General features: G+C 31.1%; 1 protein-coding gene across 2 annotated transcripts in view; it reads left to right on the forward strand.

Moving 5' to 3' along the window:
* Positions 1 to 17450, forward strand: part of LOC134707708 (nucleoporin NUP188-like) — a 77753-nt gene that overhangs the window by 37285 nt on the left and 23018 nt on the right. For both annotated transcript variants that reach the window (XM_063567709.1, XM_063567710.1), the window contains exons 27-33: positions 1903 to 2149; positions 2699 to 2788; positions 3805 to 3948; positions 4400 to 4465; positions 7948 to 8051; positions 8399 to 8465; positions 9007 to 9083. In XM_063567709.1, coding sequence (XP_063423779.1) covers positions 1903 to 2149; positions 2699 to 2788; positions 3805 to 3948; positions 4400 to 4465; positions 7948 to 8051; positions 8399 to 8465; positions 9007 to 9083 — 795 coding nt within the window. The remainder of the gene's footprint in view (positions 1 to 1902; positions 2150 to 2698; positions 2789 to 3804; positions 3949 to 4399; positions 4466 to 7947; positions 8052 to 8398; positions 8466 to 9006; positions 9084 to 17450) is intronic.

Here is a 17450-nt window from a genome sequence, read left to right on the forward strand (position 1 = left end):
GAAAGGGTGGTATTGATTTTGGGAGTTTTGGTCCCAACATTTTAGGAATTAGGGGCCAAAAAGGGCCCAAATAAGCATTTTCTTGGTTTTCGCACTATAACTGTACTATAAGTTAATAGAAATCTATGAAATTTTGACACAAGGTTTATGACGACAAAAGAAAGGTTGGGATTGATTTTGGCAGTTTTGGTTTCAACGTTTTAGGAATTAGGGGCCAAAAAAGGGCCCAAATAAGCATTATTCTTGGTTTTTCGCACAATAACTTTAGTTTAAGTAAATAGAAATCAATGAAGTTTAAACACAATGTTTCTGACCACAAAAGGAAGGTTGGTATTGATTTTGGGAGTTTAGATCCCAATAGTTTAGGAATTAGGGGCCAAAAAGGGACCCAAAAAAACATTTTTCTTGGTTTTCGCACCATAACGTTAGTATAAGTAAATAGAAATCTATGAAGTTCAAACACAAGGTTTATGACCATAAAAGGAAGGTTGGTATTGATTTTTCGGAGTTTTGGTCCCAACAGTTTAGGAATAAAGGGCCCTAAGGGTCCAAAATTAAACTTTGTTTGATTTCATCAAAATTGAATAATTGGGGTTCTTTGATATGCCGAAACTAACTGTGTATGTAGATTCTTAACTTTTGGTCCCGTTTTCAAATTGGTCTACATAAAGGTCCAAAGGGTCCAAAATTAAACTTAGTTTGATTTTGACAAAAAATGAATCGGTTGGGTTCTTTGATATGCTGAATCTAAAAATGTACTTAGATTCTTGATTATTGGCCCAGTTTTCAAGTTGGTCCAAATCGGGGTCCAAAATTAAACTTTGTTTGATTTCATCAAAAATTGAATAAATGGGGTTCTTTGATATGCCAAATCTAACTGTGTATGTAGATTCTTCATTTTTGGTTTTCAAATTGGTCTACATTAAAGTCCAAAGGGTCCAAAATTAAACTTAGTTTGATTTTAACAAAAATTGAAATCTTGGGGTTCTTTGATATGCTGAATCCTAACATGTACTTAGATTTTTGATTATAGGCCCAGTTTTCAAGTTGGTCCAAATCAGGATCTAAAATTATTATATTAAGTATTGTGCAATAGCAAGTCTTTTCAATTGCACAGTATTGCACAATGGCAAGAAATATCTAATTACACAATATTGTGAAATAGCATTTTTTTTTAATTAGAGTTATCTTTCTTTGTCCAGAATAGTAAGCAAGAAATATCTAATTGCACAATATTGTGCAATTGCAAGATTTTTTTTTGAATTGGAGTTATCTTTCTTTGTCCAGAATCAACTTAAATCTTTGTTATATACAATATACAATGTATATTCACTTTTTACTACCAACTGATAAATTAAAACAATCTTTACCATTCAGTGATAACAATCATTTTTTTTTACATCTTAATATATTATGATGTATTTAAATGAGTAGTTATTGTTGCAAACTCCATTAGAAATTTTAATTGAGATTAGTTTTGGAATAAGGGAAAGGGGGATGTGATTAAAAAAATTGGGTTCAATTTCATAAATAAAAAGAAAATTTCTTCAAACATTTTTTTGAGAGGATTAATATTCAACAGCATAGCGAATTGCTGTAAGAGAAAACAAAAATTTTAAGTTCATTAGAACACATTCATTCTGTGTCAGAAACCTATGCTGTGTCAACTATTTAATCACAATCCAAATTTAGAGCTGAATCCAGCTTGAATGTTGTGTCCATACATGCCCCAACCGTTCAGGGTTCAACCTCTGCGGTCCATCTGGTTTAGCATAATGGAAGGCAATTTTGTTTTCTAATTTAAATTTGTACTTTTCATATATGTATGATCAACCTATGGGGACAAACATTATATATACATTGTAATTGCAACTTATAATTGTACAATTTATACTTTTTCAGCATTATTAATGAAGGTACGGGAACAGAAATCATTAAATTGATACAAATGTCATTCTCTGTCCTTAATCGCCTTCTGCTTCTTAAGTCACCAAACCTGCTTGTTTCACCAATGGAAAATGCTCTTTCATCACAGCCTGCAGGGAGGCAGACACAACACATAGTAGCTACAATAGCTCAGTACATATATCATAGACATAATCCTAGGCTACCAACTCTGGCTTGTCTATTGTTGAAGAGATTGGCTATGGTAAGTAAATTGTTTATATTATAAAGAGGTAGCTGTTTGGTTATTACTGTTTTTGTACCCCTACTGCAGGGAAGGAGGCATTAACTTATCAGTGTTACCTGTGTACGTCCTTACATATATCCCAAAATTAGTTTCCATTCTTTAACTTTAGTTTTCCTCAACAAAATGTTATGGAACTTATATACAATTCTTATTACCATTAAACTCTGATCAAGTTGAATTTGAGTGTTGTCTTTTTTTACTGTTCTAGAGTTATGCCTCTTTATAACATTGTAGGCAAAGAGAGGCATCATCTGTTTTAAATGGACAGATTCTTCATTTATTTTATGATTTATAAGTGTTCCAAGAGTAGACTTGCTACTGAACTAATCTTACATAGAAACACACCAAAAATGCAGTCTATACATGTAATTAAAATCAAGATAAAGAGAACATTTATTTAGATTATGAAATATAAATATTTTATGTGCATTCCAACACATGTTGATTTCTCCACCATTTATTACCACATTTACGTCTTTGATAAACAACATTGTGATTTTTCTTTAGGTCTCCAGAATGTCTATATTAGCCTGTCTAGGAGGAGAAGCTGAAGCCATCAGAGACATGTATCTCACCAGACTACAAGCTGTAACTGAGGTATGTTATAGCATTCAGTAGAGATATCATAGGAAATGTATGCTTTGAAATGTAGGGTTTTCAAGAGTTTTGTGTTTCATTTGAGTACCATTGTTCAGCAATTATCTTTTATTCAGAACTAGTCCTCTGTTTTTGCTGGTTATGTAATCCTCCTTAATATAAATGAAATATTTGCCACTGGATATTAAGCAAACAATAATCAATAAATCTGTCACATTTGAAAGATATCTTTTCAGATGAATGATCCTTGTAAACTTGGAAACAGTCTTCATCTTATATATAGATATAGGAAGATGTGGTGTGAGTGCCAATGAGACAACTCTCCATCCAAATACAGTTACTTGACTGTTAGTGTTGCTATCCACCAATTGCAACTCATTCAAAATTTTGACCATATTGCAATTTGTATTATTAAACCCAATTGTTCAACTGGTCAGAAATTTGAACAAATTGTTCAGTCAAAATGTGAAAGTAAAAGGTGATAAAAAAAACATACTTACAATCCTATAAGACTTTAACTTCACTGTATTGATGTAGTTACTAAATCAGTCTATCAATCTGTATAGTTATATTATAGCCATTACCATACTAAAGGTCAACTGTTTTATTTTGAATTGCTATAAAAATGTCCAAACTAAGCTTTTATATAGTTTTTCTTTCGAAAAGTGTTCTATATTCTATATGTGCCTTGGCGCACACTGAACAACGAGCTTTAAAGGGCCCCAAAATTACTAGTGTAAAACCATTCAAACAGTAAAGACAATGGTCTAATTTCTTCAAATGTTAAATAAATACTTATAAGAAAGAGAGAACATGTTTTTTAAGTGATAGGTAGCTACTTCAATAAGAACTTTTGAGTTGGCTGTGAAATAGAAGAAATACTTCACACAAATTTGATCACAGGCCAACAATAAGATTGATGATTACAAAAGTTAATTAATGCATGTAGATTCTAGGGGAAAAAAGTATTATTTCTTGTCTAACAGTTATCAATTAAAATATTGTTTTCATTTAAGGATTTGCGATTAAAGGTTGTCATACTAGAGTTACTGTCAGTATGTGTAGAGGAACAGCCAGGACTTATAGAAATGTTTTTAAATGTACAACCTAGTACACAAGCATCAAACACACTTGGTTCAGATTCTAAAACAAAGAAAAAGGCAAGTTTGTGTTATGTTTGTAGAAATGCTCTTTTTGCAAAAATGAGAATTGATCTTTGTAGAATCCATTTGAAACACAGCATCACAAGGGAGAAAACTAACTATGTATCCATACCTGCCAACTTTTCATTATGCCAATGGGGGTTTTGCATGCAAGATGGCTGTCATAGTCCTCAAAAAACTTCAAGGGCGCCTGCAAATACATTTTGATGTTGTTTTTTGGCTTCTTCATACTTTTATAAGCCAAAAGTCATTGTAAAATTAATTATTTTGTTTAAATTGTGGACAAAAATTGCTCTTTCAAATTTTTAATTTGGAAGCCTCCATGTGGGAAATCCCCCGCAAATAGTGACAGTTGGCAGGTATGTGTATCTTTTAGAATGATGAAAAGAAGTGTTAGATCTTATTGTCAATGAAATAAGTTTAATGATAGTTATTATTATATTTGTAGGATTTGTCATTAGGCAAGACTAGTTGTTTACTGACAGTTCATAATTTGATGGAAGCAAAAAAACAGGTCAGTAGCATAGATATATTCGAATAAAAAAGCTAGCAGCATAGATAAATATGTAAAACTAAATTCAGGTTAAAGTAACTTAGTACACATATTGATTATGGTGTGAACTTTTTAAATTGTAAACCAAATTATGGTTATTAACCCAATTTCATGATTCCCTAAACATGCAAATCAGAAAGTGTGAAACAAATATACGTTCCCAGGTTTAAGTTTTTTAGCTCACCTTTCCTAAAAGGAAATGTGAGCTTTTCTCATCACTTGGCGTCCATCTTCGTCGTCTGTCGTCGTCAGGGGTCGAAATTAGCGCTAGTCCGGTAGTCCGGGACTAGTAACATTTGCGTCCGACCAGATTTTGTCAGCTGGTTGTCCGGCGGACCAGTAGAAATTTGTCGATAAAAAACACTGATTGCATCGCAATCTCCGTTTGTTTACAAAACAATTTACCTGTGAAATCAATTACACGGTACTGGGGGTATTACAATTGATCAAGTAAATTAATATCTCGGGTGAGCATCCTTCACAACAATATAAAATGTGTAAATTTTTGGAAGGAGTTAAACTGCCGGACAAAAAAATTAGATAACTGAAAATCAAAATTAAGATCGAAGTATACGAAAGTGACAAAAGGAAACGCAAATACCAAAAATCATAACTTATGTAAACAAAAGCATCAAAATAAAATTAAACAAATTAATGCCGTGTTTGCAGGACCAGTAGATTTGGAGCCAGACCAGTAGAGTATTCAGTTCACTGGTCCGGCTGTCCAGTACACAAAAAAGCTTAAATTCGACCCCTGGTCATCGTTAACAATTTTTCAAACATCTTCTCCTCTGAAACTACTGAATGGATTTGGATGAAACTTAGCACGATTGTTCCTTAGATTATCCTGCACAAAGTTTGTGCTTGGATTTTTGATCCGTCAAAAAACATGGCCGCCATGGCTAAAAATAGAACATGGGGGTAAAATGCAGTTTTTGGCTTATATCTGAAAAACGAAAGCATTTGGAGCAAATCTGACACGGTGTAAAAATGTTCATTAGGTCAAGATCTATCAGCCCTGAAATTGTCAGATGAATCAAACAACCCATTGTTGGGTTGCTGCCACTTAATTGGTTATTTTAAGGAAATTTTTCTGATTTGGGTCATTATCTTGAATATTATTATAGATAAAGATAAACTGTAAACATCAAAAATGATCAGCAAAGTAAGATCTACAAATAAGTTAATATGACCAAAATTGTCAATTGACCCCTTAAGGGGTTATTGTCCTTTAATGGCAATTTTTCACAATTTGTTCATCATATTTGCTTACTTTAAAAAATCTTCTCCTCTAAAACTACTCAACCAAATACAACCAAACTTCAACTGAATGATCAGTAGGGTGTATAAAATAAAGTTTGTGTTTTATTTTCTTTTTCGTAAAAAAACATGGCTGTCATGGCTAAAAATAGAACACAGGGTAAAATGCAGTTTTTGGCTTATATCTCAAAAACTCCAGCATTTAGAGCAAATAAGACAAGAAGTTAAAGTATTTATTAGGTCAAGGTCTACCTGTCCTGAAATTTTCAGCCGAATTGGGTAACTGGTTTTTCAGGTCAGCAAAGTAAGATCTACAAATAAGTTAATATGACCAAAATTGTCAATTGACCCCTTAAGGAGTTATTGCCCTTTAAAGACTTTTTTTTCACAATTTGTTCATCATGTTGACTTACTTTAAAAAATCTTCTCCTTTGAAACTCAGTGTTCTCCCCAGGCCCTTAAAGAACCACGGGCCCGCGATGTATAATTTTCTACCGCGGTGGTATCGTTCTTGCCGCGATGTATAATTTTTCTCCGTGGTGCTAAAGTTTTCGGTAAAAAAAATCGTATTAAAATCGGTAAAATTTCAGATGACTTCAACTTTACATCAAAATTGACCAGTTCTAACCAGTTTAATCCAGTATTGACAAGTAGATTGTTTACACCACGTGATCGATTTACCTGTTAAGGTTAACCTTGATGATTGGATTTAATCGATGTACATGATTCTTTTGTGTTTTAATCAATTAAGAGATCATAATTGTAATAACAGACTTGTGAGGGACAAGCAGACATTTGTTAATGAACCCTATTACGCCAGTCTCAAGTCAAAATAATTTGCCCTGTAAGAATTAATTGTGGAGTTACTTCCCCTGATTTTGCTAATTACAAATAAATGCTCCTCATATATAATTTCTCATTGCAAATAAAAATAAAGTACAAATTGAATGCAAAATTATATTAGAATGTTGCATTAAGGATAAAAACATTCTTAGAACATACCAACGAAAATGTTTTGCAAATTATTTTTGAGAATCATACCAATATTGATGCACAAACATATAATAATAAACAGGTATTTTTTTTAATGTCAAATCTTCATGATTGTAACAGGTTTAAAAAGCCTTCTGCCACAACTTTCATACTTTCCCATGCAGGACAATAGCTTTGAGAAAAGTTATCAATTATAGAGTACTCTCAATGTCTGTAACAAAGTATGACCTGTAAAAATTAATTTGTTGCCTAAAAAAATCAGGTCTAAAACTATGGAAAATAGTTTTTAATTTACTGAAGGTTCTGTATCAAAATCTTGTTCAAAGTTCATTGTTATGGTGAAATCTAACTTGGGGAATGTGTAGTGTAACTACAAGTATTGGGACAAAATGGCTTGATCAAAATATAAGAAGTGACTTTAGCTTAAAGACTAATTGTGCTTTCTTTTATTTATTCTTCAAAGATATTAAAGAATACAAACTGTTTATTGATTTATTTATTCTGCCAATAATTTTCTGACCCAAAGTCCAACAACACAGTACCACAGTAAACAAAACAAAGGCAAACAGGTAATGACAAAAAGTAACAAGAAAAAAATAAGCGACGTAACGCGACACAAAATACTGTAAAATTCATTTCGTCACGCGTTACCCTGGTGCTATCCAAAAATCCTGGGGAGAACACTGAAACTGCTGTATCAATTTCAGCCAAACTTATGCTAAATGAGTTTCAGAGTATCTAGTATAAATTTTATATTTTATTTCCTTGTATGTCAAGAATCATAGATTCTATGGCTAAAATAGAACATAGGAGAAAATGATTTTTTTTTTGCTTTTGAAGAAAATAGGACGATTCAAAGAACATTTAAATGAATTGAAAAGCCAAAATAATCATTGATGAGAGATTTAACCAAAAAAATTAAGGTGAGCGATTCAGGCTCTAGAGAGCCTCTTGTTGTTATGCTAGACTACCATTTTGTGGTGTGATCAACTTGAAACTTACCGGTAGTAAAAATGTTAAATATGATGTGAAGCTTTAAAAAAATATGCCAAATTACATTTTTTTTCTTTATTTCATGGTTCACTAAGCAAGGAAATCATAGTATAAGAGTGGCATGGTGTCCTGTTGACACATATTCTTGTATATTTGTTGTATGTTTAGGTAAATAAGGAATGTTTTCTTTGTTTTAGGGGAAATATTATTGTCCACCAGATTTGCTGTGTGCCTGTTTAGATTTTATACATTCATTATGGGCTGGTATGAGAGAAACAGCAATGGCAGTTCTCAGAGAAAGGTAACACATCATGCAAAGTTGAATTTTATGCATTTTATTTTTTAATGCTTTTGATTGTCAATTTAAAATTGTTTCAAGAAAATTGTTTCTTCTACAATATATTAATTTAAGTTTTTTGCATTGTTTGCAATTTAGTTGAGTACCATATATTTGTCTTAATATTTTTACTGTCTGTTAACAGTTCAATGCAGTATTGCAAATCTTTTCATTATTTTGAGTTATTAATGATAGATTGGAAAAATTTCAAAAAAAACCATAAAATACTAAAATGTCTGTTTGTCAGTTGGCTTTCTACTTCAACATGTTTCTTCAAAGGAAAGATTTTCTTATTTTCATATATGTTATAGAGAGACATTTTGGTTGAGTGTTTGTGCTCCACTGACCAGGGATATACCCAATGGCAGTGAATACCAGGTGAGCAATGTTATTATACTTGGTCTCCATTTTTTTTCTTACTTTTCCAGCATTTCTTAGTACTGTACATCTTAAAAGTTTTGTTATTGAAATATAAATGTAAAAATCCAGAGAAAATTGTCTAAAGTTTGAAATGGTACAAAGCTCTTTTTAGGGTTATCACAGATATACATGTGGGTCAGAAGACACATTTTGCAAATTCCATGATGCATTATAATTTAACCTGTTTTGTAACCTTGTGATGACTCAAACAAGAAAGTATTCTAAATTACATTTATTTCTGTCATCCTCCCCTTCATCTTTTTGGTGGATAAGTATTGAACTGCAGAAAGTAACATGAAAGTGGGAACCCATGTTGTGAGGAATTAAAATATTTCTGTACTTTAACTTTATGAGGTTGGTGATTTAAATTTAACTACAAATTAAACATTTTTGAGGAATATTATCACATGAAAATATACCTGTGAAATATATAAGAATCCTTGATTTACCAAATTGACTGGAGAAATATATTGTGTTAAAGATTTTATTTTTATTTCAGCCTGTTTTACCGTACCAAATAAAGACCATATCATTTGTGATGAAAGTTTTGGCACAGGAACTTTATTCTGTTACAAGGTAATCTTCATATATTGTTTCACCTTGACGATGTCAAAAAGCGAGACATATGTATGCTGTTTCTGGCAACGGCGTCAACAATGTATTAGTTTGTGATCAGGTCTAGTTAATGGTGAACCACAAGTGATAGGTCAATCATATTTGGTATGCAGTTGTATAAGCATTGGCACATCTCATTTCCATGGAGATTATTTTGCCCTGCCCCCTCAGTCATGGTCTATTGACTCAGAAACTTTTGTTTATTTTACATGTATAAGTTTGTGATTAGTTAAGTTTATGGGGAACCACAAGTGGTAGGTCAATGATATTTGGTATGCAGTTGTATAAGCATTGGTATATCTCATTTCCATGGAGATTATTTGGCTCCGCCCCCTTAGTCATGGTCTATAGACTTTGAATTTTTTTCTAATTTATCATGTACTGTGAAAGTACTTTTATTCGTGGGGTACCAATTTTCGTGGTTTTCGTGGATGAACTTTATCCACGAATTTAAATGTCCAACGAAATAAAACAACCATGATCCAAATCAAGACATGGAAAGATCCCCATGAAGGTTTGGCTACTGATTTGATCTAGAGAATATATGGAATAACCTCGAGTCACAGAACTACAACTGCATGCAGGATTATACCTATGTAATCTTTAATTACCTAAACTGTACACTTTTTTGTTTTTAATATCCTTATAATTTATTTTTTTTACAAGGAAAGTCAGATTTCCGGTATTGATATGCTAGCTAGTATGATAAAGTGTTTATTTTATAGCCTCATAGTTCTCGTACATATGGGAAATAATAATTTCATGCTGGACTTGATTTTGATAAGAATTATTTGACAATTCAAGATACGTTTATAGCATTTGTTTATGATACTGATTTCTTTACGATTGAAAATTCGAACGCTCCCTTGCCATTAACCACGGTAGGCCAGAGCTCCTCGAAAAACAAAAGAATATTTGATATTATACGTAACAATTCTTCAATTTCTGATTTCATGTGATTTCATTAGACATTTTCCCTAGTGTTGAGTGCAAATTGAGGTGCATATTGAAGTCATTTATCGTAAAAACAGTGTAGTTTTGCTGATTGTTGTTATACAATATCATACAATATGGCGGACGGAGGGACAATTCCAAAAACCCAGACAAAAACGTATGCTGAAATAGCCTCTTCCGAAGATACATCTTCAAAAGATCAGTCAGTAAGTGACGTAAAACCAATTTTCATAATGGAAGATGATTTATTTGGCTCTAGTAAGCCCACAAGAGATCAATATCTCACACATGTCGAACTATATAAAGCAGTTGAATGCCTTGTAGACCCCAGTCACTTAAAAGGCTTACAAAGAGTGAGGGGGATGTGGAGGTTATATTTTGATAATCATGAGGACAGGGAAAAAATGCTTACTAATGGTATCGTCATTCGAAAGAAGCTGATTCAAACTTACGCCAGAAATCCTATGGTAGCTAATAATGAAAATCCATCAAACATTTGGGTGAGAGTAAAAAATATACCCTGCTCAGCTGATGATGGACAAATCCAAAGAGCATTAGAAGAAAAGAACTGTATTGTACACAAAATAAATAGGGAGAGGTTAAGAGTTGATGGGCGTCTAACAAACTGTCAGACCGGTGATTGCTTTGCTATTTGTGATCCTATCCCCACACCATTACCAAAAACTCTTCTTATTGGTAAATATAGAGCTATAGTTCTCCACAAGGGCCAAGAAGACACTCAGAAAGCAGTCAAATGCAACAAATGTCTGCAAGAGGGGCATAAGCTTTTTGAGTGTCCAAATGACTGGGTATGCAGAACTTGTGGAGGCAGTGGACATAAATCAAATTACTGCACTACGTGTCCGAATGACTGGTTGTGTCAAACTTGTGGCAAATCCGGCCATACAGCCCAATACTGTAATGCTGAAACTGTTTCCTCCAGTGAAGACAGCCAATCAGAATCCGATTCTGATTCTGACAACAAATCTAGTAATCAGCCTGATCAGGAAAACAGAAATTATACTAAACACCAATCTCCAGATCTGTCGAATTCTAAAAACAGATTTACATTCAACAAACAAATACATGTTGCAAGTGAAACAGCAGAGAAAGAAGTTAATAACAATCAAAACAATCAATCAAAAGAAAATCCGAAAGCTTCTGATACTAATTCTACAGACGAAAAGAGACAGGTTAGAAAAGCTAAACGACAAAAAGCCAAAAAAGACAAACACCGTTCTTCTGGTGATCAGCAAAGCATGGATCACTTCTTAAAGGAAGCTTTTCGGACACCTTCTCAAAAACCCAATGATGAGACAAGAACACGAAATAAACAAAATGCAACCACCCCTACTGATGAGCTGCATGCAAGAGAGGAACCTGTGAAAAAAACTAAATCCTAATTTCCTCTCAAAAAAATCAAAAAAACAAAAAACATTTTCTGTAAAATATGTTTTTAATTTTATTCAAATTGTATATATATTTTTGTTTACTTTTTCATGTAACTATAGACTGTGTCTATAATGTTAACATAAACATAATTTGTGAGTGTGATGTCTATATAACAGATAGAATACATTCAAAGAAGAAAAATTTAAATACAAGTATATGTAAAGAGTTATTTAAAAATATGGTAAATATTTCAAATACAGATAAAAGTCTATATGAAGACTGTTTAGAATGTAAAAGCAATCTTTTGAATAGAGAGACAAAAACTCTATCAGAAATAAACACTGTTTATAAGTCGCTTGAAACTGGTACGGCATTCATGAACTGTAAAAGCATCAGCATCACTTTAAAAGATTTTGTTGAAATGTCCAATATAATAAGATTTTGTTGAAATGTCCAATATAATAAGATTTTGTTGAAATGTCCAATATAATACACTTATATGGATCTCAGTTCGGCAGTAAACTAATTCAATTTTATAGTTCTAAGTTTGGGATAAATATACTGTCAAGGTCCATTCTTCTAGTATGTCTATTTATAAATTTCCATAAATGGTTAAAATCGATATCAGTTACATGTAGAATATCAATTTCACAAAATAATGATGTATCCACACTATATTGTAATGTAAATCCCGTATATATATATGATGTTTCCAATATAAATACTCCTAGAATTATTCATTTGTTTACATTCCATATTATGCACATGTTGACTGTAATAATAATTCGGGTAGTCGTTAACTCTTACAAGGTCAACACATCAATCTTAGATGTTGAATCTGAAAAAGATAAGAAAATTTGTTACAAGGTAGAAGATAGCATATTTTATATAAATACCGCAAGTGTCAATTTTAACATCAAAATAATTACACTTCAAAACTATCTAAATCCGGTACATTTCAATTACCTATTAAGAGAGATTTTCGGAAAGTCTGTAATTAAACTAAAAATAGATTTAACCTTTTACAATGCTATATATAGATCTATAAATAACCTGGCGTTTATCTGGGTCATGATCAAGCTCGATAAACAAAACTTGAGTTGGCATTTAAATGTTCTATTAGAACTGTTTTCTATAACAACAAATACAACTAACTACTATGAACATTAAAAATCTTCATATTTGTTCATTAAATTGTCAAGGGTTAGCAAAGAAAGATAAACGCTTTAGACTATACACATGGTTTAAACAACAAAAGTGTGACATTTTAATGGCACAAGAAACCCATTTTTCAAAAGATATTATAACGAAAATTAATAATGAATTTCAAGGAAAACACCATCACAGTTTAGGCAAAACAAATTCGAGAGGTGTTTCTTTCTTTATACGCAAAACACTAGATTTTAAAATAATAAATGAATTTTGTGACAATGAAGGAAGAATAATTTTAATTAATTTGGAAATTCAAGATAAGATATTTACTTTAATAAACTTGTATGCACCAAATGAAGTCCACGCAAGGAACACATTCTTTAAAAAAGTACAAGGTTTAATTGAAGAGCACAGTCTTGGTGCATTAATTGTAGGAGGAGATATGAATGACCGTCTATCTAGTATAGATACAAAAAATAAAAATCTTCATAAAAAGTTTAAAAAACCAGTAAATAATCTTAAACAGGTAAACTGATAGACATTTGGAGGCTATTAAATAAAACCAAAAAACAATATACATGGAAAAGAAAAAATTCTACAAATGAGGCAAGTAGAATTGACTTTTTTATAATAAGTTCACAAGTACGCATGCTGACAGTATCAGCTGACATCAGACCAGCTCACATTTCAAGTACAGACCACCAAGCTATTTCTTTAAAAGTAGATATTTATTCAAGTAATCGAGGAAAGGGTTACTTTAAAATGAATAATAGTATATTAGCTGACTTTCAATATCAAGAAATAATAAATAAATTGATTGATAAGTATGAGAATAAATTTAATAATGAAAATCTTCTTACTCAGTGGGACTTGTTCAAAATTGATACCAGAGACACTACAATTAAATACTGTAAATCGAAAGCCAAAGAAAGAAAAAATAAAATCAATGTTTTGGAAAGCCAAATTAAAACTTTAAACGATAGGTTAGATACATTACCCACAGACACAAATAAAAATCTTTTTAATGAAATTAAACAATTAGAAAATGAATTAGACCAAATATATTCATTAAAAGCAAAAGGGGCTCAAATTAGGTCAAGAATCAAATGGGTTGAGGAAGGTGAAAAAAATACAAAATTCTTTTTATCTTTAGAAAAACACAGGCAATCAAAAAAATCTATTAATAAGTTATTGTCCCAAAATGGGGAGGTAACTGTAGATCAAAGTGAAATTCTTGATATGAGTAAAGAGTACTACAAAGTCCTATACAAAAGCTCTAACCCCGATACTGAAATCTTAAAATCATATATTGAAGGAACAAAGATAAATCATTCTTTGACATCTTCTGAAAGTAAACAAGTAGATGGTAAATTAACACTAGAAGAGTTAACATCCTCTATTTTTAAAATGAAACTAAATAAAACACCTGGGAAAGACGGTTTAACTGTCGAGTTTTACAGACAATTTTGGCCAAAATTGAAGAACATAGTTTTGAAAGTCTCTAATACTTGTTATGATAAAGAATCTTTATCTAATACCCAAAAGATTGGGATAATATCATTAATTTATAAGAAAAATGACCCTTTGTCCCTGGATAACTACCGTCCAATAACTTTATTAAATATAGATGTGAAATTAATAACATATACTTTAGCACAAAGACTTAAGAAAATCTTACCATTAATAATCCATAGAGACCAAAATGGATACATAAAAAATCGCTATATAGGATTCAATGTGCGTCAAATTCAGGACATCATAGATTATTCTGAAAATTTTAATATTGAAGGAGCTATACTATTTATTGACTTTTCTAAAGCATTTGATTCACTGGAGTGGGATTTTATGCTGGAATCATTAAAGAAATTTGGGTTTAATGAATCATTTCAGAAGTGGGTTAAAACCCTATATTATGACATAAAAGGATGTATCTTAAATAACGGGTGGATTTCAGAAACCTTTAATATTGAGCGCGGAATTCGACAAGGGTGTCCTTTAAGCGCTTTATTGTTTGTTTTATCAGTTGAATTACTTGCTTGCAGAATAAGAGACTCTAATGATATAAAAGGAATACAAATCAAAATTGATAAAAAAAACTCATAGTCTAAAAATTTCACAATTAGGAGATGACACAACTCTTTTTTTTAAATCTAAAAATGAAATAAAGCATGCACTTAATATTATTGAAACCTTTGGATCGCTCTCAGGACTCAAACTCAATAGAAACAAAACAGAAGGTATATGGCTAGGTAAACTTAAACATTGCAAAGACAAATTTGAAAATATTAATTGGAAAAACAACGTAAAAAGTCTTGGTATTTATTTTGGCTCTGATAAGAAAGAATGTCAAAAACTTAATACAGAAAAACAGTTGGAAAAATCTGAAAGAATAATTAATGATTGGAAAAAAAGGAAAATTAGCATGATTGGTAAAATCACTATCATCAAAACACTTGTCATACCTAATATAACATATATTGCATCACTAATAAATCTGTGCAAAGAAACTATATCTAAGTTTAAGAAGATGATATATAATTTTTTATGGGAGGGTGGTAGTGAGAAAGTTAAACGCTCAGTGCTAAGAAAAAATTATTTAGAAGGGGGGTTAAAAATGACAGATATAGATTCTTACATTGAGGCAATGAAAATAAATTGGGTAAAAAGACTTACAGATGAAACTTGGGCAAACTGGAAAATTATTCCAACCTATTATTTCACTGAGTTTGGGGGTAAAAACACTATATTTTTTTAAAATGAATCTGGGTTCTCATAAATCATTAGAAAACATAAAAAACCTGCCTACTTTTTACTTAGAAATCTTAAAATGCTGGATTAAAAATGGTGGCGGGAAGACAAAAAAACCTGAAACCTATTCAGATATCAGAAAACAAGTTATATGGGGAAATCAATATATTAAGAATCAAGGCAAAAGTTTGTACTTCAAACATTGGATAGAAGAAGATATAATTTTTATAAACGATATAATCGACGATAAAGGAGAAATTTCCAAACAAATCTTAGACAAACTTAAAAGGAAACAAAATTGGATAGCAGAAACATGTATTTTATGTAAAGCCATACCAAAATCTTGGAAAGAAAAATTAAAGAGTAAAACATCTTTAAATACTAAAATTCATTTTCAAAATGATATAAAGATGAATAGCCATGGATTGTATTACAATCTGGACAAAATTTCATTCAAAGAAATATATAATATTTTAATTATATCTAATAAAGAGCTCCCAGTAGGATTCTATGTATGGAAAAATCATTTCACTTTAGATAACGTTACTTATTTTATAAAGAAGAACCTTATTTTTACATTCCATTTTTTAAAAGATAACAGAATGAAAATGTTTAGATGGAAATTACTGCATAATATTACAGCAATTAATTCTAATTTGCACCGCTGGAAAATATCTGATAATCCAAATTGTGTGATTTGTTCCAAATGTGATAACTATAATCATTTTTTCTTTGAATGTAAATGGGTAAAAAAATTTTGGTCAATAATTTATGACATATTTATGTATTTCAGTATAGACCAACATGTCTTTTGTCTTAAAAATCTTGTGCTTGGATATAAAATTGAAGATATTGAATATAATTCACTTAATCATGTCATAACAATGATTTGTTTTGTGATTTATAAATGTTTTTATTTATCAGAAAAGAGAACTAAATTTGTGAACATGTTGTCAGTTCTAAAAAATGAGATTGAAACACAAATGTTATATCATCCAGAAAGTCTATTTTTGAAAAAATTTCAGAGGAAAATGTCCAAACTTTGATTATATCTATTTTTGGGAGAATTAGATCTAATATAAATACTTCAGTCAGTATTTTTAAAAATAACAAAGAATCAATCAATCAATAATTTACAAATCAATCAAGATCAGGGGTCAATAGCTCCTTCTTTGATCTCTTCAATATTTATATTTCATTATTACTTACCAGAAATAATCGATTATTATAAGTTTAGAAATTTTCACATTTGATAAGTCACTTGATGACTGCAATAAATTACTCACCACTTTATGAAATTATTCGTCTAGCCATGAGGTCGACCATGCTTGATCATTCTTGATCATTCTACTTTCGGTTAAACTAGTTTTACATAATCAAAACAAATGACGGACAAAAATCCGTCTTTTGGGTTATTTATTATTATAATTTATTTCTTATATGATTGTTTATATATATAAGATCACTGAATAATATGTATGTATTGTGTGCTCGTATGAATACTTTGTAAAATGCAACTAACAAAAGATATAAATATAAAGTACATATTTTGCTAATCAAATCCCCTGGTTTTATTAGCAATTAACAACACAGGGAGGAACCTTAGCGTCATTGTTGTAGCGCTAAGGGACATTGTTCACAACCAGGAATGAAATAAAATATTTAAAGTTGGCAAAAAAAAAAAAAAGATTTCTTTACGTGACATGTGGATGGACCAATTAACACATTTGATGGTCCTAAATCTGTTGATCACTTTATATTAGGTTAATAAGTGTTGTCACTACGATTTACGATCTACGGGTCAATGTTTAGTTTGCAATTTCCTTCAATCCAGACAATTTCTAACCTTCGTTCTAGAGGCTTTAATTTTTCTATTACTTTTTTTTATAGAAAACTAAAATCCACGAATTTTAGAACCCACGAACATGTAAATATTGTTCAAACCACGAAAATTGATAACCACGAATTAAAGTACTTTCACAGTATTAGTTTGTGATTAGGTCAGTTCAAGGGGAACCATTAGTGGTAGGCCAATGTTAATTGGTATTCAGTTGTATAAGCATTGGCACATCTCATTTCCAT

Source organism: Mytilus trossulus, chromosome 2 (assembly GCF_036588685.1).
Source record: "Mytilus trossulus isolate FHL-02 chromosome 2, PNRI_Mtr1.1.1.hap1, whole genome shotgun sequence".
Lineage (NCBI taxonomy): Eukaryota > Metazoa > Mollusca > Bivalvia > Mytilida > Mytilidae > Mytilus > Mytilus trossulus.